Source organism: Varanus komodoensis, unplaced genomic scaffold (assembly GCF_004798865.1).
Source record: "Varanus komodoensis strain SLA01 unplaced genomic scaffold, ASM479886v1 scaffold8, whole genome shotgun sequence".
In the NCBI taxonomy this organism is placed as follows: domain Eukaryota; kingdom Metazoa; phylum Chordata; class Lepidosauria; order Squamata; family Varanidae; genus Varanus; species Varanus komodoensis.
In genome coordinates, this window is record NW_025336481.1 from 23,829,398 (window position 1) to 23,856,896 (window position 27,499).

The window sequence follows — 27,499 nt, forward strand, 5'->3', positions numbered from 1 at the left end:
CTTATACAGAACGTAATATGCACCCTATGGACAACCCAGTCTAAGCATGCTTGCTCGTCTGGAAGGAAGCGCACTGACTGCAACAGAATTCCCTCGGAGGAAAGTGGAGACAAGAACGCCCTTAGAATTACGGTTTAGGAATCCAAGGGGAAGTCCAAGCAATGCTCCTGCAAGACCGATCGACATTCCCCCTTTCTGCTATTGGGGCAGCTCCACAAGTAATGGCACAAGCCCCGCCCTCTCCCGCCTTCGCGCGCTGCCTCCCGCCACGCTTCCAATTGTGCCGCACTTCCGCATTCCCGTGATGCTCCGAAGCTGGCGAAACCCGTGTCCGGTGGGCTTCTGCATCTGCAGCCTTCCAAATGGAAAGGTAGAGGAGCATACGGGTCCCTGAAGGGCTCAAAGTAAGGACGAAGGGGCGGGGCGATCAGGTCTGAGGCGCCATTTTTAAACAGCCGAAGCAACCGAAACACGCTTGAGCTCGTAGGTAGGCAAGCCAGACAAGGGGGGAGAGGGAAGGCCGTAGCGCAGGCTGGCAGTTAACATCTGAGGCGGCTCGCGTCGTGGCAGTGCCGCTTATTTGGTTCACGGCTCTTTTTTCACCCTTGATCGGTTAGTTATTCTGCCTTCATGTGTGGCTGAGGGCTTCACTACTCTGCCTAGCCTGCCGGCTGGAGACGTCTTCTTTGGCGTTCCTCTGCTTGTTTACTTATATGCTTTTATTCCTTACAGTGGCCTTTTGCATGCCCCCTCCCCCGCTCCGTTTATCAAATAAGCCGGAGCGTAACAGGTCTTAGAAGTGCCAGGATGTATTAAAACCTAAAGTGGATCCTGGAATGACATTTCCTTCCTCAGGAAGCAAGCAGCAGACCGCGAGAATAAAGTTCTTTGCTTTCTGGTTATTCATTCCCGAAAGGTAAGGAGCTTTATCTTGAGCGTTGCGTCTTTCCTACGAGGAAGAAGACATCATTTTATGGGAGACGTGGCGTTTAATAAATCCTGACACTCCTGAGAAATGCACATTTCCTGCACTGTATGTATGTTCTCTCCACCCCCCATACCCTCCCGGCCTATTATTGTAACAAAAGCCCTGGGAAATAGGCTTAGGTTTTCTCAATAGGCTTCATGGTAGGGTGGGGCTTGGCTGTGGTCTGGGATCTCTCTGGCCCTAGTTTGATTGACTGCCCACTACATTAGATCAGCTCTTCATATATATATATATATATATATCGCTGTATGTTGTGTTTACCACCACCCAAATTCAGGGTATGTTGGCCAAAAAGAGCCCATAAAATGTAATTTTAATTCTCTAAACCCTATCATGTTTTTAGTGGCTAATACTAAAAGAGCCGAAGTGCAATATTTCCATACTGATAGCAGATTTTTCTTCTTTCATAAAGATCATATTCTTTTAAGCATCTATTGAACCACAGCACCTCTGGTCAATAACTTCAATTTTGTATTTGGCAATGCTGATTACAATAACCATACCTGGCATGAAAGATGCTAAGGATGAATGGAGGCCCTTAAGTGATCACTTGAGTGCAGGCAAGATTCAGTAGAGCTTGTTAAGAGACAAATAAATGCATATTGATGTTTTTGTAGCAAGATATGGAGTCAATGAAATGGATATTAAATGTAAAGTCTCTCTTTTAGCTTCAATGCTGATACTAGACAAAAGAGTCCTCTGGCATCTTAACAACTAAGGGAAGATCCTACTGTATAATTCCACTCATGGGAACAGTTTCCATTAGTGGAATTAGCAGAGGTGATTTCTCCAGTCCTCCAGTGACCTTGAAGAAAGTTTTTCAGTTGGTTGAGGGTTCCACACAGGGAAAAAGCAAAAGTCCCACTGTGCTAGTCGGTCTGAGCATGGGGTTCAATTTAACCTTAAGACTGTAGTTCCTACTTACCTGAGAGTTAACTCCAATTAAACTTTATAGGAATAGTCATGCATAAGGTTGTGCTACATCGGATTGATTATGTATAAACGTTTTGGGGATGAAGCTTACATCAGCTAATAGAATCCATGAAAGTGTGTGTTAGACTTTAAGGTACCACATAGTTTTCTTTTGTGAGTGCTCAGTATCCAGCAAATTCTATGTGCTAACTTAAGTTCCTTCTCACTAGTATAAACTATTCTAATCCAATACAAATAACAATTTTGGCTGTTGTGCTAGCACAGGTTATGCTAAAGCAACATATATTATTGTTTGGTACATTTCTATACCCTCCCATAGCCCACTGGGGTCTCTGGCCAGTTTACAAATTTAAACACACATAACAATACAATAATCATATTTAGATAAAAACAGTAAAACCAATATAACAAAGGTTGATTACCTATAGCAGTTAAGGTAAAATCAGTGCACATCATAGCAGCAGATATAATAAAACAATTAAAACAGATCTTATCTATTTAAATAACTGGAAAAAAGGGTTTTCACCTGGTGCTGAGAAGAAAACATTGGTGGTGCCAGGCACACCTCCTTGAAAAGCATGTTCCAAAGATGGGATACAACTGCTGAGAAGGAGTTTTACCTAGTTATCATCCTTCCTGTCTTTTGGGGCTTGTTTCCTAAGGAGAACTCTGTGGATGATCTTAGGGACTGGGTAGGAACATAGGGAGCAAGGCATTGCTTCAGACAACCTGGCCTCAAACAATTTAGGGCTTTAAATGTTAACATCAGCACTCTGAATTGGGTCTGAACTTCAATTGGCAGCCAATGCAGCTGAAAGAGGACTGGTATGATATGGTCCTGTGAGCCACTCCTCATTGATAGCCATGCTGCTCTGTTTTGAAACATTTGGAGTTTCTGGACTGTTTTCAAAGGCAGCCCCACATAGAGTACTTTACAGTAATCCAGACAAGGGGTTACCTGAGCATGGATCACCATGGCCTGGCTCTGCCTGTCTCATAGTTGGTAAATCAGCCTAAGCTTATAAAGGGTGCCCATGTCGCTGAGGCCATTTGTGACTTGAGTGACAGTTCTGCAACCAGGAGCACCCCCATATTAAGAATTCTGTCCTTTAAGGGGAGCACAACCCCATCCAGGGCAGGTTGACTATTTCCCAAATGGACAGATGAACCACCTACCAACAGTACCTCCATCTTGTTTTGATTGAGTCTCTATGTATTGACCCTCATCCAGTCCATTACCAGGCCCAGGCACTGGTTCAGAACAGCCACTTCCTCACTTGAGTTTGAAGAAAAACAATGTGTCATCTGCATATTGATGACACTTCAGCCCATGCCTATGGATAGCCTCCCCTGGTGGTTTCATGTAGATATTAAATAACATGGGGGATAGAATTGAGCCCTCCGGCGCCCCATGGCATAACTGCTATAGCGCAGAGGAACAGTCCTCCAGCACCACTTTCTAGAATTGGTCAGCTCAGCAGGAATGGGGTCTCTACAAAGTGGTACCACCAAGTGCCAACCTGGCCAGCCTATCTAGGAAGGATACTGTGGTTAATGGTATCAAAAGCTGCTGAGAGATCCAGGAGACTCAACAGAGTCACACTGCCCCAGACTCTCTTCACAAAAGTCATTCCACAGCACAACCAAGGCAGTCTCTATTCCAAAGCCAGGCCTGTAATCCAATTGAAATCGATCTAGATAGTCTGTTCCATTGAAAAGTGCCTGAAGTTGCACAGCCACCACCCTCTCAAGAAGGACAGCTGTGCCCCATTTGGTACTTCCATAATATGCTTGTTGAGTGGTTTTGTATTTGCATGCAATTACACAAATTATAATTTGTGTTGTCATACAGGTGCATAAATATATATTAAAAATTATCACCTATGCAGGATGTAGCTGGCCTAGCCTGTGGGTGAGGGGTGCTGTGTTCATTCTTCACATGTATGCATATATGGAAATAAACCTAATGGGAAGTGTTAAATCTCCAGGACCTCCATTATGAACAACTGCAAAATGTTTTGTGTTCTGGCACAGATGCTCTTATTTATAGACAAGTTTTCACATTAGGGATTGTAATTTGTTTTCAAATGTTGAAATGGATTTTTCATTTTTCCAGGCATAAGTTTGTCATGTCCAAGGTTTCAATACCATGTAAATCCACCAAAATGTTAAAATAAAAATGTTCTGTAAAGGCTATTGGAACAGATGGTTTCCACCATATTGCTAAAATTCAGTTATGAACAGAGTAAGACATTTTGTCTGGTGAGAGGGCCTACTGTTATGGTGCAGTAACCAAGAATGTGTCTTTTTTCCTAATTAGATGAACATGGCATAGTGCCTTTGAGAAAATCTCTACGGTCAAGGGGATTTGTATAGGAAAATATGCTCCTAAATTGTTGTCTACTGGCCAAGTAATACTAGGCAGTATATCAGCAGTACTAATAGCAATATTGTATTAGCAGTAGTAGGGGCAGATGACACAACATTGGATTGAACTATATGAAATAACTAGTACCTGGAATCAATCACCTAGGGAAGTCAAAGGCTGTCGCACACTGGAAGGTGCAGCTGATCAGCCAGGGTGGTTTAACTTGCAGACATGCATGGAGCAGGCAGTTGGACTTGATGGCCTTATGGATCCTTTCCAACTCTAGTATTCCATGATTCTACAGAATACCAGCAAATGCTCTGTTTTCTTCCCTAGAGATTGGTGGTTTTGTTTTGTTTTGGGGGTTTCTTTTTGTAGCCCTGGAGTAATTATTACTTGCAGAGTTTCAAGTGTTTAAAAACTTCCCACAAGATGTCAGTATACTACCAATTGTTATTTCAATGTATCTTTGATTTTTCTTACCAAATTAGAGCTGCTTAATAATAATAAATGATTACAGAATGAATAATATAATTGGAAAATAATTTTTAAATGCAGAAGTCACAGTAAATAACAAATAAAACGTAAACACTTGTGTCATAATTGTTTATTTAAATAGGGATGTTTTTGCATGTTACTATTTTCCAATATCATGGGTGTAAAACTTTTGGATTTTTAATCTCGAGTGTAAGATTTCTGTCAAACAATTGGAAGCCCTCTCAAAATTTTTTAAAGTAGACAAAATGTACTGCAATGTTTATTGATTTAGTATTTATGACTTACTCTGTTTAATAAATTGATAGGCCACTTAGCAGGATAAACATGCTTACCCTGCTAACATGCTTACAACTTGTTTTAAAATACAAATATAACTTATCCCATGCCAAAGTGTGAGGTTCTAAAATTTAAAGTTTATTTTTCTTTCTCCCGACAAAGAGAAAAGAATTCATTTACAGTATTATGAGCTGTGATATTCTGGTACTGCTCTTGATTCATGTCAATAATGGCAGGGACCATCAAGAAACCCAATGCAGTCAAATTGTTGAATATTGCATTGACTGTTGCATCTGTCACTAAACAGGGTACATTTTTATCAGTTTATCTGGCTTTCACATAATGCTTCAGAGTAAATGCCGTTTTGGAGGAACAGCTCCAAAATGACTTTCAATAGTATAATAAAAGTATAGATAGTTGGGAATTATACACAGTGCTTTCAGATATTAGCATATTTGATTTATTTCAGTAAATTTTACTGAGATCAATTTAAGAACTAATTCAGATTAAAAAATGGACTCTTGAGCAAAGCATTGTTTGAAAAGTAAGGAAGCATTGTGATATGGATTCAAAGTGCATTTAGGTATGAATAAACTGTTGTTAATTGGATGCTTTTCTGTTTGTACAGGTAATTTGGTCTCTGGGGATGACCTCAGGCGAGAAAGTGGTCTCTATGACGGTGGCAGGCTTGTGCTGACGGCATTTTTACCTGATTGTCATCTCATTAACATTCAGTCAGAATGGAAACTTTGTCAAATGTCCTTCCTCCTGTGGGTGGAAGTGGTGATCTTGGCTCACATGCAGAAGTGCAAAAAATGTTAATTGATGAAAGAATGCGATGTGAACATCATAAAACCAATTACCAAACACTAAAAGCAGAACATACGAGGTATAGTATGCTTCTTTCCTTTCTTTTTCACATTTAGTAAAAGAATTAAAAGGAGTAAGATTTGGAGTAATTAAAGGAGTAATTAAAAAAGAGTAAGATTTGCCTATGCTTTTTGAACACATGCTGACTTTCAGTAATGAAATGGCTTCAGTAAATGAAAACCAATGCAACTGGACCAGTTGCAGTGATTTTCAACTAATGAGACAAATAATGTGCTAATTCCGTATACCACTGCAAACATTTGTTCAGTAATTTACAGTAGCTTTGTGAAAATAGCTGAATATGTATATTAAGCCACATCATAAAAGCAGTTTGCCAAAAAGAGCAGCCTCCAGCTTGTTGTGATTCAGGAGGCCATTGTATTACCCTTATAGGCCATTTTGTGCCTTGAGCTTTAGTTTCTCAGGATATTGAAACTGTTAATAGCTACTGTGTTTAGAAAAAATTAATAGCTACTGACAAGTCATTCTTGGTGTCTGTTCATATCATTGTGTCATAGTGTTTTCAGCAGGACAAGAGGTTAAAACTGCTTCCCAGAATGCCTCTGCGCTCCCACTTTTATTATCTTCTTAGTTGCCATCCTTAGTATAACCAAGCATTATAGTACAATCCAGTGAGGATTTATGGGATTATGCCCATTAACCTCAGAGATCAGAATGGGAGAAGCACAGAGGCATTCTTTTCTATCTCTACAATTGGCTGTCTTGTTGTGGCAGTTTAAATGGGGATGGAAGGAGGGTACAGTGCCATCAGGATTTATCTTCCCCTTGTAGCTGCCTGGAATGCCCTTTTTACCCCATCTCCAAGATTGCTGTTCTGGTGTCAGAGAAACAGCTAGAGCTTTTTTCCAACCTTGGTTCTGCTAGTAAAAAAACCTATGTGGGAGATAAAGGATTGCTATGTCTGTGCAGTTGAAATAATGGATATGCTTTCCCTTTCTAAATCTCTGTTCTTCTCTGTGGTCTCTGTGCAACACATGTATGGGGTGCTGTGCCTGCTCAGTGCCTTGTTCGGGAAGGTTCCTCTAGTTAAGCCTATGATTTTGGGTGGAATACCCACCCCCTTCCCCGTTATGCAAATAGCGAGCTCCCGCCATTTCAGTTCACTTTCGACCGCTGTTTGCAAGTGCATCAGGATCTCTAGCATTCCTTCTGCCTTAAATGCAACTTTTGATTTCCCTAACATTCATTTTCTTTCAGAAACAACTCTTTAGCTAAACTATTTGTTCCTATTCTTTACTCTACCTCCTTCATCTTCTCATATTTTGTAAAGTTTGTGTAAATAGCCTGTAAAGGTGTAATCATATGCATGTCTACACAGATGTAGGTCTCATTGAATTCAGTGGAACGTACTCTCAGGTAAATGTACATAAGACTATAACACCCAGAGGATGTTAATACCTACAGGCCAGTGGCAAGGTACTTGAGCAGTGGTGACTGAGCAGCTTCCAGGCACTCTTGAATGAAATAGATTATCTAGATCCATTTCAATCAGGTTGCAGGCCTGGTTTTGGAATAGAAACTCCCTGTGGGATGAACTTTGCAGGGCAAAAGACAGGGGGAGTATGATCCTTTTGATTCTCCTGGAACTGTTAGTGGCTCCTGATACCATTGACCATGGTATCAAAATTACCATCCAGATAGGTTGGCTGGATTAGGTGTAGGAGGTACTGCATTGCAATGATTCTGCTTCTGTTTGACTGACCAACTCCAGAAGGTGGTGCTGGGGAATTATTGCTCTGTGCCATTGCAGGTTTTTATTTTATAATTATGCTATTTAACCTCCCTCAGGGCTTTCATGTAGATGTTACCTGGAGGTATGGACTGAGGTACTACCAATATGTGTATGACACTCAGCTCTACCTCTCTCTTTCATCAAACCTAGGTGAGGCAGTGGCTGCTCTGAATCAGTGTCTGAGCACATTAAAGGATTGGATGAGGGCTAACAACTGAGACTCAATCTAGGCAAGATGGTGGTACTTTAGTGGGTGGTTCATCTGTCAGTTGGGTTCTGGATGGGGCTGTGCTCCCCCTAAAGGACAAGGTTTGTAATTTGCAGATGCTTCTGGACCCAAAGTTGTCACTTGAGACACGAGGTGATTCAGTGACCCGGTGCACCTTTTATCAGCTTAAGTTGATGCACCAGCAATGACCTCACCTGGATAGAGGGAAGCTAGCTACAGTTATCTAATGCTCTGATTGCCTCTCATTTGGATTACTGCAATGTGCTGTATGTGGGAGTGCCTTTAAAAATGGTTTGGAAACTTCAGCTGATCTAAAACAGGGCTGCAAGACTGTTAATGGGGACTGGCTGATGAAAACATATAACTCCAGTCCTCTTCTACCCGCACTGACTGCCAGTTGAAGTTCAGGCCCCTAAATGGCTTGTGGCCAGGTTATCTGAAGGACTGCCTCATCCCATATGTACCTACCCAGACCTTGAGGTCATCTTCTGGCTCCTTCCGAAGGAAGTAAGGCAGGTGGCTACCAGGAGAAGGGCCTTTTCAGTTGTGACACCCAAGTTGTGGAATGAGCTCCCTGAAGAGGTGTGTATGGCACCTTCTTTGTGTTGTTTTTGGTGCTAGTTGAAGACTTTTTTCTCCCAGCATATTAACAATTAAATTTTTAAACTTCAGTTTAATATTTCATTTTATTATGCACCATTGCACTGTCTAGCGACTGTGATACATACCCTGGTAACTTCCTGGTTGGATTATTGTAATGTGCTCTACATGGGGTTGCCCTTGAAAACGTTCTGGATACTTCATTTGGTACAAAGCAAAGATGCCAGGTTGCTGTCGGGGCCTGATCGTTATTCTCATATAACGCCGGTCCTCTATCAGCTACACTGGCTCCCAATTGAAATCCGGGCCCAATTCAAGGTGCTGGTATTAACCTATAAAGCCCTAAACGGCTTAGGTCCAGGATACCTGAAGGATCACCTCCTTCCCTATATGTCCTCATGCCCCTTAAGATTGGTGGGGGAGGCCTTGCTCTGGGAACCCTCCTTGAAGGAAGTACAGAGGGTGTCTATCCAGAGGAGAGCCTTCTCCACAGTGGCACCTAGACTATGAAATGTGCTCCCCAGAGAGGTCTACCTGGCGCCGATGTTATACTCCTTCTTGCGCTAGGTAAAGACCTTTTTATTTAACCATCATTTTAACAATTAAGGGTTTTAGACATTTTAAGATTTTTTGTTTCTTTTTGTTTCACAGTCACACTTTCTATTTTTCTTTTTTGTTTATAATGTTCAATATTAAATGTTTTAATAAATGTAGTTTTAATTTTATTTCAGAATTTTATATTATGTAAGCTGTCCTGAGCGCTTCTGTGGAAGGATAGGATATAAATACTTGTAATAAATAAAATAATAAATTGCTGTGCTTCTATGCCAATTTAATTACTATTGTGGCTTTTTAAATTTTTAAGTAATTTTATATTATATATTTGTGTATGTTAAATGTTTCTCAATTTTTGTTAACCACCCAGGAAGCTTTGGCTATTGGACAGTATAAAAAAAGGAAATAAATAAATGAATACACTGTAATAAAAAAAATGGAAATTGTTGGGTTTTTTTTTTTTTTTTTTTTTGCAGGCTACTGGATGAGTATACAAAATCACAAAATGAGCTCAAACAGCTGTTACATGAAAAACAAACTGTACATGATAAATTTCAACTTTTACTTGCTGAACTGCAAGGGGAATTATTGGATAAAACTAGAGAAGTAGAAGAATTGAAAATGCAGGTGAGGCCATAATTCATTCATCTAGGGTCTATGAATATTAGATTTCTGGTTTTAGATAATATGCAATGTCTTAATCCACATAATTCACTTGTTAGCTTACATTTTTGTCATTTGCTTCTGTACCTGAACTTTTGAAATGGAATTTGTGGACATAAGATCTCAATGTTGTATTGCAAACTCTTTAAAAAATCTCTCTTGAGGCAAGGGAACTGCTCTCTAAGGTCAGATCTGGATCTAGCTAGTGACTGGCCAAGGGCATCTAAGAAACCTTACAGCTGAATGGAGGGTCTTTCCATTCCTAGTCCAACATGCTGGCTCTAATCATTGGACTTTTATTAGGCAGCCAGACTATATACATGCTGCACCAATTTTCATCTACTGTTAATATAAGCCTTTGTGGCAACAAGCTTGCAATGCAATCCTGCCTAAGTAGAAGTGAACCCCACTGAGTTTAGTGGGGTTAACTCCCAAATAAATGGTTTTACAGTTGCAGTCTTATTCAGCTTCCTTTCACTTCAGTCAGTGCATCAGCTGTCCAGACAACCTTTATATAATACCAGTAGTTGGTGTAGGCCTATGTTTTCTTTGATTATTGCCAGTTCTACTACTTTAAAAATATATGTAACATAAAAGGTAATAGAATATTTCCACCCTGAAACAGAACATTAAGAAATCATTTTTTTTGTTTGTGTTGTAGCTGCCAAGAAAATATCATTTCATGAAGATAGGCATCCACACAACCATTAAACCACCATCATGTATTATAGTGTGCTATTCTGGCTTCAAAGCCAGAGCAGAATGCTTCCCAAATAGACTGAATGATTGCAGCTGAGCTGCTGTTAAAAAAGGAACACCTTTCCACACCCTAAAAACTAGGAACACTGTAGCCAGCTGGTGATTGGCTAAGGAGGCTCACCTCAAATTTGTCAAAAACTGTTGTGTATAAAAGAACAGAAAGGGTCCAGCTATGCTTTGACTTGGTTTGGTTTAATTTTTTTTGTCTTGGCTACAATTGGCTTGTGACTTTGAGCATCACAGTTTAGACCTTGTCCTACTGAAGACCTGTGCCGACGAGTAGGTATGTAGAAACAGGTGTTGGTAACTACTGTTTTTGTTTCTTGTTTTGCCTGAAGCATTGTTTCTAAATGTTCAGATATGCCTTCTATTCCCTTTTTCTTTTGTAAATAAATCAGATATAAGTGGTGCTGGTAGCCTACTGTGTTGAGCTAGTGTACAGCCTGAACTACTCTTGTCCTTGCTCATGTTGCTGGAAGCAAAGGTAACTCCCTTCACACCAGGGTGATGTCTGCAAATGTTTAAGTGGCAGCAGAATACACACACATGCGTGCGCTAACTTCTCTGTATTTTATTTATTTTATTATTTTGCAATACATATTCTGTTACTGTTTGCTTATTCACTGTATATATTTGTTTTTGCTGGCATGCAGGTAGTAACTCCACAGAAACTGGAACTGCTGAAAGCACAAATACAACATGACTTAGAAACACCTGTGAGAGAACGCTTTCGAAAGTTGGATGAAGTAAGTGTAAAGGAAAGGTTTTTATAAAAGCACAGATGTCTACCCAGACTTTTCTTCAAAGTAGTGAAAACTGGCAGGTTGCTCAGTTTGAAAAAAAGTTTTTACCACTTTTGAAAAATGAAAAAAATATTTTTATCCATTGCTGCTTATCTTGGATCATTGCTTACCTTTATGGTACTATTTTTTATAAACTCAGAACATTCTCTTACTGGAGTCCTTTTAGTGAGTTAACCCAATTTTAAATGTTTTTCACAAGTGATCTCTTCAAGATCAGTTCTAGTTGGTTAGTGTCTGTGAAAAGTGCTGCCTACACTGAACAGATAATTATAAGTAATGTCTTGCTGTTACTGTATACTGAGAATGCTGTGTTCTAAGTTTTTGTCTTGATCTTATGTGTTCCTTTATTTGATGCAATGGCTCTTGTGAGCTAACACAAGAGGTACAAATCTGGAGGCTGAAACGTAAGTAAAGGAAGAGAGAGCATTTTCTTGGCAAGCCAGGGCAGCTCTGCTCAGTTTTCTGGTAGCATGATTCAGTTGCAGCTACAATAAATATTAGCAAGCTTCATTCCCTACCCATGTTGTTGGAGCTAAAGCCAAACAATAGTATTGAAGTATATGATGCTTCTGTAAATATAACTTAGAATGCCATTAACAAGAACAATTCATGAGTGTTGAAACATGTTCAGTATATGCCAAAATGTTTTTCCCATTTTGGGGTCTTTTTTCTTTTTTGCTTGCTTTTCACAGTGATTTAGTTCAGTCACACACACTGTTTTTAATTTAGGAAGTAGAAAAGTATAGAATGGAATATAACAAGCTTCGTTATGAACATACTTTCCTCAAATCAGAGTTTGAGCATCAAAAAGAAGAGCATGCCCGTATTTTAGAAGAGAAAAAATTAAAATATGAATCTGAGGTAAGTCCTAATGTGAGAAAAAACTAAGCATATTATTTTTTGAAGTATGGATTAATTTAAAGTATATGTATTAAATCACACCTGAGCAATTATAATTTAGGTCTTCAGTTTCACAGATCTTTAAGAAATTGGAGGAAATCAGTCAGCACATTCAGTCACAAAGTGAGCTAGTTCCTTATCAATCTGGAGAAATAACCCAGAGTTGTAAACTCAACAGTAAATCAGGCATTAAACGTGGGTTGTTTCTACCTCATCACCTTGAATACCAGGTTCAGACTTAACTGAACACAGCCCAGAAATGGGGTATTCTTTGGTTGTTCAGCAACATGAAACAGTGAGTGACTGGGAGGCAGCAAGCTTAACTGTACATGGTTTAAACAGCCCATGGTAGTTATGTGCAAACCAGGTCATGATATTCCATACATGCTTACTCATATATAAGACTTGCTGTTTTCAGTGGGCTTATTGAAAACTTACTGAAAGTTGCTTCATCTTTATAGCTGCTGTAACTATGTAAATGGATTATTTTGTTCTGCTGTTAATAATAAAGTAAAAGTAATTCCTGTTCTAGATAACATACTGACACATTTTCCAGGTAAAATTTATAACCATTTGAACAGTTTCAAATATGACAGACATTTGATTTCTGCCATTTCCTTTTTATGTTCTGTCAGGAAAAAGCTGAAAAAACATTGTGCTAGTTTTATTAATATCTCAACTGAAGTTTTTCAAGTCTATTTGGCATTCTTTTGTGTGTTTCCCTATCTTTGGATGCACTGACATTTCACTTTTAACAGTTACTGTAACAATGTTAAATGTATGTATGTATACCTCTGATCCAGCCTAAGTTCTGGTACATCTGTGTGCCATGGGTGATTCTTCATGCTTTACCTCCTATGTACATAGTCACACACAAGGTTGTAAAAAGATCATTGGATGGAATGGAAAGTATGGCTATATTTTCATTCAGTTCTCCAGTTATGTGTACCATGGAGGCTGGAGCAAAATACTTTGTATGGTTAGATGGGAACGTGGTAGGTGTGCTTGGACTTCACATTCCAACAAGGATGGATGGAATGAACAAGGCTTCATTGATTCCTGTGGCAGTCCATCACAGCACTGTGATTGCTCCTGGATTGGAGTAAGCCCATAGTATTTTCTGTTCAACTACTAACAGATAACAAGACTGGATAAAGATAAGGAAGAATTGCATAATCAACTGCTTAGTATTGACCCAACAAGAGATAATAAGCGTGTGGAAGCACTATTAAGAGAAAAGGCCCAGCTACTACAGAAACTGAAGGGTTTAGAAGCTGAAGTAGCAGAACTAAGAGCACAGAGAGAGAATTCTGGAATGCAAGCAGAAAATGTTCAAAGAATACAGGTCCGACAGTTAGCTGAGTTGCAAGCTACAATGAGATCTCTAGAGGTAAGAAATCATGCCTGTCTCACTACAGGGTATCAGTGCATGTGCATCTGTGTGTGCATGTGAGAGGGGGTGGGGTGGGGAGGTTAGCAAACTGATTTTGGCTTAAACTCACATTCGGTTATCAATTAATTGTCTTATATTTGACTGTCTCTCCCTAGTTGGATTTTATTTATCACTTATTTAGAATACTTTTGAATTGGCCATCCATTCTGAGTGTTCAAGGAGACAGACAATAAAAACATGAAATTTTAAATACATAAAACACAAAAATCTATGCCATATTTTGAAACAAGGAATTAATGATAGAGTGACATTAACTGTTAAAAAACAGCAGAAGATAATCTTCCATATCTCTTCAGAACACTAAGAAGAGGTTAGCCTAATCTCACTTGTGAGGATGCTCCACAATAGAGATGCTGCTATACAAAAGGTCCTGTTATGAGTGCCCACCAACCCTGCAAGTGTAACATGGTCTCAGGAGGCAACTGCAAAGTACGGGCAGGTGGATCTGGGAGGAGGCCATCTTTTTAAGTACCCCATCTTTAAATCAGTTAGTGCATTGTAGCTAAGAACCATGTCCCCCTAATAATGGATAAGATTGCATCCTTACAAAATAGTACTGAAAATGCATATGGGCTATTTATTTGCATGACCTGTTGGGTCATGATACTGGCAATAAGCATGCATAGTCTAAAATATTGACCTTGTGTTTCCAGTACCCCAGTAAGCAAAGCTTTCCCTGGAAATAACGATTGTATATATCTATATGTATCCTAAAACACATTGTAAAGTAACATTTGATAAGAAGTAAGAATTCTACAAATAGGATCTGCAATAAAATGTAGTTAGTGTTCTTTGACTTTTTATAGATGGACGGGAGGTTTAGGACAAAAGATGAAAAAAGGACATTCTCTGCCCTACCATGCATATTGTGCTACATACTGCTAGGCAGCTCAGGTTGGCTGCTAACTCTCAACCTTAAGTATTTTATAGCTGTATAATATGGTGGGGGTGGGTAGTTTGGGGAGTGTGAAAGAGAATCCCTTCTTTCAATTTATTTTTGGGTGTCCTTGTTTTGCTTCCTAACTGATAGGTACTCAAACATACAAATTTGCTACTCGGAGAAGAGGTGGGAGCTGCAGTTCAGTCCACCGCATTCTGTCAGAACACTCCTAATCTGGATGCTAGACAGTCTTACACAAGAACCTCAAAGTGCTGGCAGGGAAAGGGGAAGGTTCAGGAGAAGGAATGAAAAAGGAACAATTCCCCCAAGGAGATGCTGAGCTATATATATTTTGCAGTATTTTTAATCCAGATATTGGCTGATTTTTACTATGTAATTGATTCAATTATATTAACTTTTGTATGTTTATTCATACAACTTTTAATGTTGTGAACCACCTTGAGTTCCACTCACAGAATAGTAGTAGTAGGAAGAGGATAGGGCTGTAGAACTTTGGCTGGCCCACAGGCCTGATCTGGCCCATGGATACTTTGCAGATGGTTTATGGAAGTTTGCTTCACATCTGTGGGCTCCACCCCTGTTGCCCTGCTAGCAGTTCCCCAACCAAGATTTGTGGAAGTAAAGAATTCCTTCCAATTCATTACTGATCGGAAATGAATGATGAAGACCACACAGTTGCTTTCCTGTGCATGAGACTACCCTGCCTGGGATTGAGAAGACCAAATGGAAGTTGGCCAACCGAGCTTCACCCTTTGCATCTTTCTCCATCATTTCTCTTTCCCTTGTTATTTTATAATCTAGTGTCCCAAATCTGCTAGATTTACAAAGATAGATTGTGTGGCCAGATTGTTGCTATTCAGATATAATGTGAAATGTTATGTTCTGATAAACTCTAATTAGACTGGAAACCCAAAAGCATATTAAAGCTACAAACCTAAATATACCTATTGGAAGTAAAGTGCACTGATAGCAAGTATTTGTAAACAGGTTTGCAACTATAGTTGAACCATAATTTGCCTCAAATAATTAAAAATCCAACTTCTTAATTTTAAGGCAGAAAAACAATCTGTGAAGCTGCAGCTTGAGCGAGTTGAAAGAGAACTGCAGATGAGCAGTGAGCAAAATACACTCTTAATGGGCAAGTTGCATAAAGCTGAGCGAGAGATCAATGTCTTGTCTACTAAAGTAAGTCATTTTATGATGTCTAGACTATATTTTATAGACTGTTACAAAAATATTATCATTAATTATATCTTTGGAGACAAACTGTCTTTATTTTGTTTACTTTTTTCTTCCCATTATTTCATAATTCAGTGTTTGAAAAACTGTATACTTACAGTTTTTGGATTTTCCTGTTAGCTTAAAAACATGCCTGGCATTTGTACTAAGAAGCTATTTCCTAAAGCAGTAATGACACCCACAGGTCACATTTAATAGCTGTTATGGACAAAATAAGCTACCTTGTGCCAAGTCAGAATACTGCTTGGTCTAATTCCATATTGCCTAATATCTGATATTTAGTTGTTGGTTGAAGTGTGAACTGTTTCTGGACTGCCAAATTATCACCTACTTGTGCCTCATGTCCTGTGCTGTGACTGCAGCATATAACAGCATCCATGTTAGCAACCCTATTCCTCCTTAACTTGTTTAGTGCTGTAGGGGGAACATTTAAAGCTGTCAGAAGGGGCATGACTTTCAGAAAATCTAAGCAGTCAGGAGATAATTGACAATCCATTGAAATCAGTGCAACCCCCACCCCCTGCTCATTTATTTCAACTAAGTATGATTAACTTAATCTAGATCCAGCCTAAGAGTAATTAGCATTTGCCCTTTTTGCAACATGGAAAAACATGTGTAAAAGAGTTCACTGATTTATAAAGGGACACCTATCATAACAATGATACCAAATAATGGTAGTGAGCAGTAATCTAAATACGCGAGTGTGTTCTCTTTTTCAGCTTACCATGTTTTGTATGGTGTCATATTGTAATGGAATAATTTTACACATATTTTCCACAATTTTGATCAGTAGCTTAATAGCCAAAGCAGGAATAATCCCACACATTATCTGCCCAGGAAGTGACTTTGAAGTATTTATTGATCTGATCTTAAATTCATTTCTAAATTTGCTCTTCTAGAACAGGGAACTCCGCACACACTTTGGACATATAAATAGTTTATAGAAATTGTTCCCTGTTCATTCTTATCACTATTTGTTCATAGGGAAAATAGAAATCATACATTAAGATGGAAGGAAAAAACTAATAGGCAATAAACTAATGTTCCCTGCTCTTTCCCATCCAATTCATTAATAAAAATGTTGAGGAACACTGGGCCCAGGATTGAACCCTGCTGTACGCCACTTGTTACTTCTTCTCAGTTTGAGGAGGTGCCATTGATGATCACTCTTTGGTATCTGAGTGGTATCAGACCACAATCCTCCTTTTTCCATACTCCTACCAGGAGGAATGGTGGAAGCATTTCTGTATTCTGTTCCTGCTGTTATCGCTTGTTTAACTAGATAGTCTCTGAGCCTTTCTAGCTGGTTTAACTTTCTGTGGGTGGATATGGAGAGACTCATCAATCCATTTTTCTCACCATCTCCTTCTCCAGTTCTGCTATTTTCCTCCCCTCCCTAGCCACCTTCTGAGGCCATTGTTAAGGGCTTGTAAGAGGAGCTGCAATACAAAATTGAATGGTGATTCTCCCTCACAAGGTCATATCCATGTCTGTCACCTCCAGAGGGGTGGCTGGAATCTGCAATATTCTATGGCCTGTGAGTCAATCGCAGAGACTATAGGATTGCTCAACCCATCATTCTTACATATAGCTGAAACTTTGCAGGATCCATATAGTTTGTGTTAGAATTCTAAACAGGATAAAGTAAGCAGCAATTGTTTTAAGTAAGTTAGGGCTGACCCTGAAATCTATATGTGTAATACAATGTTGCTAATTTCTGTGAGAAAGTTCTCAGGCAGAGCAAAAACTGGATAACCACGAAAAGGCTGTTGGAGATCATACAAACGATAAAAGTGATCTCATTCCTGTAACAGGGTCCATGCTGCATTACAAAAAATAATTACAGCTCTAAGTAACTGTTCCAAGTACAAGAAGCCAAAATTTATATGCTAGAGAGTGCTACATGACCAAAGATTATAGGACCCCAGCTACAGAATCATGTCATTAAAAAGTATGAAAGACCAATTTTTAATAGATATATGTTTAAATACTGAATTTAAAATAGCAGGATGAAAGTTAATGACATTTTAAAATAATCATTTTAAGACTGCAGCTGTTTCCAACATGGAATGGAATTGGAATGGTTCTGATTGTGAGAATTATCTTGAGGAAAGGCCCTGGGAGAAAAAAAATTGGTAAAAAGTAGAAAGTTGCTACTAGTTGTTTTTATGAATGTTTTTCTGTTTAAAAACAATTTTTAAAATGTTTTTATGTATGGAACACTAATGACAATTAGTAGAATATGAAGGGGAGTACTCAATCCTTGCAATGCATAAACCATGTATTAAACATATACCTATTTATGTATGTATGTATGTGTATGTCGGTCTGTCTGTCTGAGATATTTGTATGCTGTCCTTTGCAAGAGCCTCAGGATGGCTTACACAAATAAAATACAAATACCTAACATAACATAAATAAATTAACGACCCACTCTGGCTACAATTAAAATATAATGATAAAATTCAATATTAGAACTTACTAAAATAATGATTAAATAAAAAGGTCTTAACCTTAAGACCAAATTAAGCTGCTTGTTTTTAAAAAATAATCCATCCTGTACGATACTGTAGTTCCTTCATTAAAAACTATGCTATTGTTATCCTTTTGCAGCTTTCACATGTTAACAGGTAGTGATTACATTCAACATTGCAAACACTTTACAAGAGCTTATCTCTAGCTACTTAATTCTTACCAACCCTGTAATTACTGCACTAGAAAAGCTTCAGCTATAGAATGTTTCATTTCAATAATAATAGTCTTTAGTGTTTTGATTTTCATTTGAAACTCTAGTGTTGTCCAGTAAGGCATGGCAGATGTATTTAGTTTTAAATTGTATTGTATTTGTGATGAAGCATGTTGTCTATTCTGAACACATAGCTATGTGTAGGGCTAGCAGAGTGACATAAAAGCTGAGTGTTGCCATAACAGCCATAATACTAGGCTCATGATTTAATGAGATAGTTGAGACTCACACTTTTCTAGCCTGAAGACTTCTTTTGCTGAGGTGACAGATTGCCTTGAAAAAGGTGTAAACTTTGTGAAAATAACAAATTTGGGCATCTAGATGGCTATTTATAGAACATTGTGAAAAGATTAGGTTTATCACTTCTATGATTACTGAGTTTAGCAGTTTGGCATTTTTTCTGATCTGTAGCACAATTTAATTTACTGGAATGAGACAGGCATATGTCCCAGTAGTGTTCATAATTGACAGTAAATGTGACAATACTTTTTGCATAATATATGTATTTGAAATGAGATTGATGGAATGGAATTGTTACTGATTTGAATACGAAAACTAATTGAGCCTATGATTGGGTTCAGTCTTAGCAGCTATGATTAGGTTCAATCTTACCTGTGGATCATGTGCTATGTTTGTAGGTTGTACTGAGCAATCTTCTGTAGTTCTACTCAGAAATAATTGCCCCTGAGTTCCATGAAAACATGTGTAGGAGTATAACCTAAAATGGGTATTTTATTGTGCTTCTCTTTTTAAACTTTCACTCAATTTGTTGGGTGAATTACTTAAGACTGGCCAGGCTGCAATAACAACTATTACATCACTAGGCTTCCATGGCAGCCCTTTTGTATTGATGCTGTTGGAGTGCCTTGGTAGCAGCTACAAGAATGAATAAACGGATTTGGTAGGGAAGACCCTTTTTGCCTGTAACCTTAGCAGTTTATTGAAAGATCACTCAGGTACCCTTTGCAGAGAACCCATACTTAACAATAGTGCTGTTGGGTAGAAGCCAGAACAACTACAAGTTTCCAGAACATATACAGACTGTTTTATAGGTTCTGAGTCACATGCCATAGCAGATGATGACAAAAAAAGGGAACATGGTCAAAAGAATGTGAGAGCTCTGCAGAGGGGTCTCAATACAATACCACTGATTACAGGAAATTGATGTAACAATCAGAAGTCATTGCCAGTCTTCTGCTGTGAGTTTGATCATGGAAATTAGGGTGATTGCAATGCTGCTTCAAAAAACTTCTCTGACAACCTTATCAGCTTTTGCTGATAATAGAGAAGGATTAACTTCCTTTGCAGCCTCTGAGGCTAGCTAAGAGTTCCAGCCTCTTAAAGTAACAGCAGTGCTAAGCAGTAACCTTGCTTGAAATTCTGATACTTTCTGAGAAAGGGGTGTAGGTTTGATTTTATAACACAAAGGCACATATAAGCAACCTTTTTCTACCAGGAGTTATCTGTATTTCCCAACAATTGTGCAGAATACTTTCTCAAAATTCTAGATTTTCCTAAGGACCCAAAAGAACTGTGGAAAGGCCCTTTCTCATCCGCTTGTCTGCCTAACCACTCTCACAAGTGAGAAATCAGAAGGGCTTCCCCTTCTAATTACTGCGTGCAGGCTGGTGTAGGTGAAGGTGGTCCTTAAAGCAAGTTTGAACAACTTTGCTTTGTTGTCAGTCTTTCTGAAATGGAAAGTACTGCTATCTAATGTTTCCATCTCAGCTTGCCTCTTCTGGACAAGAAAAGAGCACTGGACTCAGTGTACTGGATCCAATGTTCTGATGGCATAAGGGAATGATTAGGAGTGGAACTGTGGGATTGTAGGAGGAATGAAAGGGCAATAAAGTCCTATTGTATGAAAATCCTAATGTGCAAGCTGGTTTTCATTTGTATGAATTGGAAATTTTGGCTCAGAGTAGGATGCCATCTTACCTGCCTACTTTTAATAGGTATTAATTCTCTGAATTAGTATTCATGTGGGTTCGTTTTGTGGTAGATGTTAGTTTCTTAGTAACTTTCTTTCACATAGTCAATTTGGAAAAGCTTGCATTAAAACAAATTCAAATTATAGAAATCAAAAAAGTCATAGTATAACATCAGTAATGGAGGCAACAGTACTAAAATAGCAAAACAGTGAGAGAACTGAAACAGTCGTGTTTTGGCATCAGAATGAATAAAGTGCTGGGCCTGTGAATCTCTGTAGTGGGGGCATGGTGTTCGAAGCAGGTGCCCTGTTCCTCATGGTCATCCACCATGTCTCAGTATCTCATTTGGCTATGGCACTGGATTATAACAGCTTCACAAATTATTTCGGTTACTGCATATTACTAGTTTGAAGAACAGCTTCCAGGGAAATAGGACAGTGTTTCTGAGAGTCCTACCTCCAGAAGTAGGTAGAAATGTTTATCAATTTCATCATCTTTTTGTCCTCTAAGATGGAAACAGTATACAAACTGTTCTGGTTAAAACTGATAACTGATAACTTTGTTTTCTATAGGTTGAAGAACTTAAACATTCTCACAAGTTAGAAATAACAAACATCAAGTTGGAAACAGCAAAATCTAGGAGTGAAATAGAAAGAGAGAAAAACAAGATGCAAAGTGAAATAGATGGTAAAACTTGATTGCTTAAATTATTTATTATAACTTCCAAGAGTGCAGAATTTTATCTTAGAATAAAATGTTCAATTCTTTCTTGAGTGAAAGAACCCTTGTGTGTAATTCTTTCTGGAAAAGGATGGTGTCCTTTTTTCCACTGGAAAGCTTTTCATTGGAATGGTTAAAATTCAGTTAGCTGCCTTTTTTTTTTGGTCCGAGTAGCTTCACCATCCCCAACTGTTTGCTCTCATAAACAAATATAAGAAGGGATACCATGATCCTGGATGGCAGGGATGGGCGGGTAGGTGATTTCTGTTTTGTGAATAGTTCTTTTAGATTTCTGGTGTGATCTTTATCCAGGATTACAGCATTTTAAGAAAAAAGTTTGATTCCTTCCCACACTGCAGTTCTCATAAGAGTGATATGTAAGCGCCTTCCCATAAATAAGAATTACCATTTTATGAGCATGTATCTATGATAATTTGTACTCGTAATATTTTCAGCAAAATCAGTATAACTGGTTCATGTTTCCCTGGAGGTCAGCCCCACTGAATACAGTGGGGCTTACTTCTGAGTAAATGTGTATGTCACTGATTCCCAGAGTGGGAGGCACTGCCCCCCCTTGGGAGCAAGTGGAAAGGTTCAATGGGGCAGTGATAAGTTACTTTAAATTTTCAGTAGAGCAATAGACCGAATACAAAGGAGGTATGGGGGTGCTGGGGTTGTCAGAGGAAAGGGTGATAGCCTGAAAAAGTTTGGAGTCCACTGGTGTATGTGTTTGCTACATTAAAGGTTCTTAATGCTGCTGGCACTAAATTCTACATTCATCAAATTGTAATCTGACTGCTGTCTTATGAACTCCCTCAAAGCTACATTTGAGTAAATTGCAGCTAGCTGAATAATTGACATATTCTACCTAATTATTTTCAGTCATTTTAAGTATTTCTTGTAATTGCAAATACTAACTTTATAAATAAAAACAGGGTTACGATCAGATAATGAAATACTTAAGGCAACACTTGAGCGGCACAAAATCCTTTCAGTAGAAAAGGATCGTGAAATAGTACGCAAAGTACAAGCAGCAAGAGAGGAAGGTTTCCAGAAACTTGCTGCATTACAGGAGGAAAAGTAAGTATGTTCATCATTGGATGCTTTCCTGTTTAGCTGTTAAAGTGTTAAAATTTCTTTCTGTGTATGCATTATGAATTCCCTTTCAGCTCTAAAATTGCTACTTACAATTTTTGCAGCACTTTTCATCTCATTACTTTCATATCATATCTTGGCCTATCCAAGGAAACCTCTTTCTTAGTTATTCCTGACTGTGTCTTCCATGGAAAGGGTCTTGCACAGTTTTTGTTCACTGAAAAATAATACTAAGCTGAGTAGGAGAAGTGCTCACAGCCCAGAAGTGGTATTTATATATTGTCCTCTGGTGATTGTATGGAGGTGGCTGGCTGGGCTGATAATGATTTAAAAGATATATATTTAAAACCTGGCTGTTTTCATAGCTGTAAATATTAAATAATATTTCAGGTTAGAACTTGAGACCAAATTAGCTGAACTAGAGAAATTCAAAGTGGAACAAGATGCTCAGAGACAGTCAGAAAAGGACCAGTATGATGCAAAGTTATCTGCTGTGCAGTTGACCGAAGAGTCCAGCAGAAAGGAAATCCAGAATCTTAGGTAACGTGTAGTAATTTAAATCATATTTAGCCTGCAAGTTTTTGTCTCTTTAGCAAAATACTAAAAGTTTGATTACAAATCTTTTCAGAACATGAATGCAAACCTTAACATTTAGCTGTTTATGTGTAAGTTGAGCAGAATATGCATCTTTCTTTCTACAAAAATTAATTTCTAGAAGGGTGTATATAATTGAACATGCTTATTTAGTATTTTATTTACTAGTTCAATGATGCATACAATTCTTTTTGAAACATTTTTTTCTTTTTCTTGATTGTTAGTTCAACTAATACAAACACGTAAATGCCAATAATAATGAAACTGGATCACAGTATAAAATACTATGTAGAAACTATTTTCTATTTTAAATGATACTTTATCCAGATTGATACAAACGTATACGTGTGTGGAAGTCTGTTTGCAACCATTTCCAATACAAGCTTTGGCATCACCATTTATTTCTTATCAAATTCCCTTAAGTCTTGTCTTTACATTTTCAAGTGCCTGCACAAATTTTTGTTAAATTTTAGATCTCATTGTGAATTTTTAATCACTGCTATATAACAACTTATTTATACCCATAAACACTCAACAAGGATCTAAATTCAGTGAGCAAAGAGCAGGACAAAAGGAAAGAAGATTTTATAAGAAAAGAAACAGTGGGAAAGCCAAAGACTGCATAATCTTTTCAAATACTATATATCTCTAGAATATGTTCCATTATGCCAGTCCTGTATCTTGAATTTATATGCAACATCTTCAGCTGTCAAATCCATTCACTTTTAATGTCCAGATATCAATGTATGCTTTTGTCTTATCATTCTATTTATGCAACAGTTGTTACATTATCAACCATTGTTGCTGTACAAATCAAAGCTTTTTAAAATATTCATAATTATTATTTCACTTTTACCATTTATGAAGGGTTAATTAATAAGATATATTTCACATGTCCATAAAATGCTATTCGAGACAGCTAAATAAAAATAAAAAACAATTTAACTAAAGCATTCAAAAATTAATTTTAAACAGTATAAGAATAATTATTAAACAATAAGAGAAATAGCCCCAAACTAGTTAGAATTTCCTTCAGTACAGGCCAGCTTATTTGCCCAAATAAAAGTGTCTTTGCGTGTTCGTGACAGGTAACTGTCGTGGCACATGCAGAATTTACATGGACAGACTGTCCCATTTTCACATTCTCCTAGCTGAAGTTTCTTCCTCTGTGTTGGAACTTCTTTTTGTTACTTTGTTTCATATTTTGCTTTGTATCAGATTTTGTTTAGTTTCAAAATATCAGAGTAGATTTTTTGTTTTTAGAAAAATATTTTAAGATTCCAAATTGTATTGATTTGTAGACTGAAACTTCAACAGCAAGTTACTAATTCAGAGGAACTAGAAAGAGAGAAAAGTGAAAATGCAACTCTAAAGCAGGTAAGGATGTGGAGTCATGCTATTTTAGTTTCCTAAATTAGATTACTGGACCATTCTACTTAAATTTCGTAGTAGATTTACTCATTCATTCATTTATGGTGTTTGCATACTCTTCCATATCTAGACAGTTCCAGAGCCATGAGCACTAAAAGCTAAAACAGCCTAAAATAAAAATAATATATTAAAACAAGGTAACATAGCTGGTTAGCAAGAAATACTTTGTAGAGCAATAACATCTTTGGCAGATGTTGAAAACAGTACACTGTTTGGTGCTTTTCTGACCTGTTTAGGCAGGACGTTTCATAGAAATGAGACTGCCATGGTGAAGGCTCTTGTCCTGATAGACTCCAGTTGGGTCATGGGTTCACTGGGAAGATCTCTTCTGATGATCTCAGTGACTGCTGAGTAAGTTAAGGAGAAGGATTTTTTCCTCCTGGTCCCAAAGTTATTTGGGGATTTTTACACAAGCATAGGAACCTGGTCAGGGAGGGAGCCAGTGCAGTTCCTTGAGCAAGAGACTAATCTGCTGAAATGTGGCAGCTCCCATCAACAGTTGAGCTGTTGTATTCTCTGCCAGCTAAAGCTTCTGGATCAACTTTAAGGACAGCCATGCAGATCCTGGTCCTGAGGTTACTAGTGCCTTTATCACTGTCACCAAACTATCCCTGTTCAGGAGAGTCCACAGCTGGCAAACTAATGCAAAATGATAAAAGACACTTTGAGCTGGGCCAGTCGCTTGGGACTCTAGGTACAGCAATGGGTCCTGGAATACCCCCCAGACTACAACCCTAATCTTTCAGATCTGGATGCAACCCCATCCAGACCAAGGAGGAAACCTGTCTCCTATATTATGGGGTGCCTCACTCACAGGACTTCCGTCTTGCTTGAGTCTGCTTCAGTTTATTGACCCTCATCCAGCCCATCACTGAGCCTGAACACTGACCTTGGACTTGCACAGCCTCTCTTGATTCAGTTGTCACAGGGAGATAGAGCTGTGTGTTGTGTGCAGTCAGCTCCAATCTCATAATAACTACTCCTAGCAGGTTATTATAGATGCTAAATAACACTGGAGACACAATCACCAGTCTCTGAGAAATAATCACTCGATGGTGTTTTCTGAAATTGACCTTACAAGGAGGACTGGAGCCACTGTAATGCAGTATCTTGGTAAGCCCACAGGGGAGTCCAGAAAGGGACTGTAGCTGATGATACTGAAAACAGATGAGAGATTTGGTAGAGTTAACAGGGTTGCATTGCACCTGTCCCTCTTTCAATGAAGGTCATCTTTCAAAGCAACCAAATCTTAATGCTGAGACTGAAATGCATCTAAATAATTAGTATAATTCCAGGAGCATCTGTAGTTGTTCTACCACATTTTCAATTACTTTACCTAGGAAAAGAGTATTTGAAACTGTGCAGTAGCTACCAGATATCATTGGGTACAGAGTGGGCTTCTGCAGGAGTGGTTGTCCTACAGCCTCCTGAAAAAGGCTTCAGGAACCATCCATTAATCCAAAGATACATTTACCACTCAGTTGTACTCCCTCAGCTAGATTTTATTAGCCAGGAAGAGCTAGCACACAGTTGATTGCACTGCTGCAGTAACCAGAATTGATCCCACAAAATCAGGCAGTTGCTGACATCAGACACCTTGACTGGAGCTTTGCCGCTAGCAGCATCAATTTTGTTGAAGGGCGAAACTATTTTGCTTTCCCACTGTGATGTGAAAAGGTCATGGTAGATATTCAAGGGGTCCAAGCCCCATTTGCTAGGGATAATGTTGACAGTGCCCAGACAACCTGGAAGAGCTTCAGTGGACGACTACTCAAAGATGTAATGAAGACAGCAATGTAATGCTTTTTTGTTGCTTCAATGCCACTCAGTATTATATGCTGCAGAACATGGGTCCTCAAACTACATCCCACGGGAAGGATCCGGCCTGCCATGTCCATTCATCCGGTCCACGCTGCCACCCCCCTGCCCGCGCGTGTGCGGGAAGTGGTGGCTTGCTTACTTGGAGATGGTTTTGGACTTGTTGGGAAATCTCCCAGTGAGTTCAAAACCATCTCCAAGCAAGCAAGCCAGCCGCCAGCGCCTGCCTCCCCTGTGTACGCACGCTCGCCGCTGCCTTGCTCACTCAGAGATGGTTTTGGACTTGCTGGGGGATCTCCAAGTGAGCCGCCACTGCACGCCTCCAGTGCCACCTCATGTTCACCCGATGACGCCTCACCGGCCCATGTGCCCAGGCCCCTCCCCTCACTGGCCCGCACATGTAGCTGCCGCCTTTCAACTGGCCCCCTATTGAAAAAGTTTGAGGACCCCTGCTGTAGAGCATGGTTGATCATCTTCACTTTGGATCTTACTCTCTTTGTGCTGTAGCCGGTATCCACCCTGTTTAATTGCCCACAGCTCCCCAGCGTATCAAGGTGCACAGCTGGCTGTACAGCACTGGAAAATAAATCTGTGGCCCTCTGCATCTTGCTAATCCGCTAGGAGAGACTAGAACCTTGGCTGGATTATCAGTTCTGTTCACTGAAAACCGCCAAGAAACTCATTGAATTCCATCATTTTCCTGGAGTGAACCATCTGAATGGGTCTCCTTCTGCAGAAGGAAACTGATGCTGCAAGTTTGTATATCACCAGGAAATGGTATGACCATGACAATGGAATTACTTGGACTTAAACCCAGCAGAAGTTAGAAATTTTATTTCCAACGTGTTTTACATTTTGGACTTATTTCCAATATGATTAGTTCATTTTAAGAACCAAAGGAAACCGTGTTGTGCCCACCAGTGGCCAAAATATCTGTTTTACAAGCACTTCATGTAGGCATCCCTTTACAAATGGTTGCACTAAACATGTTGATGCTGAGAGGGAGGATCCATGTTTTGTGCAGGCTGGGGTCAACATCATGTCCCTAAGCACTGTTACATATGTACAACTTCTACTGGTAATTGGTGTCTGTAGAATTTTTCTGCATATGTGTGGTGTGATTATCTCAGCTTTGAGAGATTTGACAAGAGGTATTTCACCGATCACATTTATAAATATTTTTTTCACAGCACATCCATGATTTGCAACTGCAAGTGGCTTCACTTTCACAGTCAGAGAATGATTTGCTGGATTCCAGTCAGAAACTCAAGGAAATGCTGGAAAGATTAAAGCATGAATGCAGGACTGCACACAGTCAAGCAGAAAGAGCTCAGTTAGATGCAGAGAAGTATGATTTCCTCCTTAACATGGTTGTC

The 27,499-nt window shown here is 38.9% G+C and overlaps 1 protein-coding gene across 5 annotated transcripts in view; it reads left to right on the plus strand.

Annotated features, from left to right (window-relative positions):
* Nucleotides 1-27,499, plus strand: part of CEP83 (centrosomal protein 83) — a 34,555-nt gene that overhangs the window by 450 nt on the left and 6,606 nt on the right. For 2 of the 5 annotated variants that reach the window (XM_044454939.1, XM_044454945.1), the window contains exons 1-12: nucleotides 289-404; nucleotides 5,692-5,952; nucleotides 9,547-9,697; nucleotides 11,146-11,238; nucleotides 12,025-12,156; nucleotides 13,334-13,585; nucleotides 15,603-15,734; nucleotides 21,038-21,152; nucleotides 22,121-22,265; nucleotides 22,671-22,820; nucleotides 24,176-24,251; nucleotides 27,314-27,471. In XM_044454939.1, coding sequence (XP_044310874.1) covers nucleotides 5,804-5,952; nucleotides 9,547-9,697; nucleotides 11,146-11,238; nucleotides 12,025-12,156; nucleotides 13,334-13,585; nucleotides 15,603-15,734; nucleotides 21,038-21,152; nucleotides 22,121-22,265; nucleotides 22,671-22,820; nucleotides 24,176-24,251; nucleotides 27,314-27,471 — 1,553 coding nt within the window. In that variant the 5' untranslated portion in view covers nucleotides 289-404; nucleotides 5,692-5,803. The other 3 variants (XM_044454940.1, XM_044454941.1, XM_044454942.1) reach the window with 3 other exon arrangements.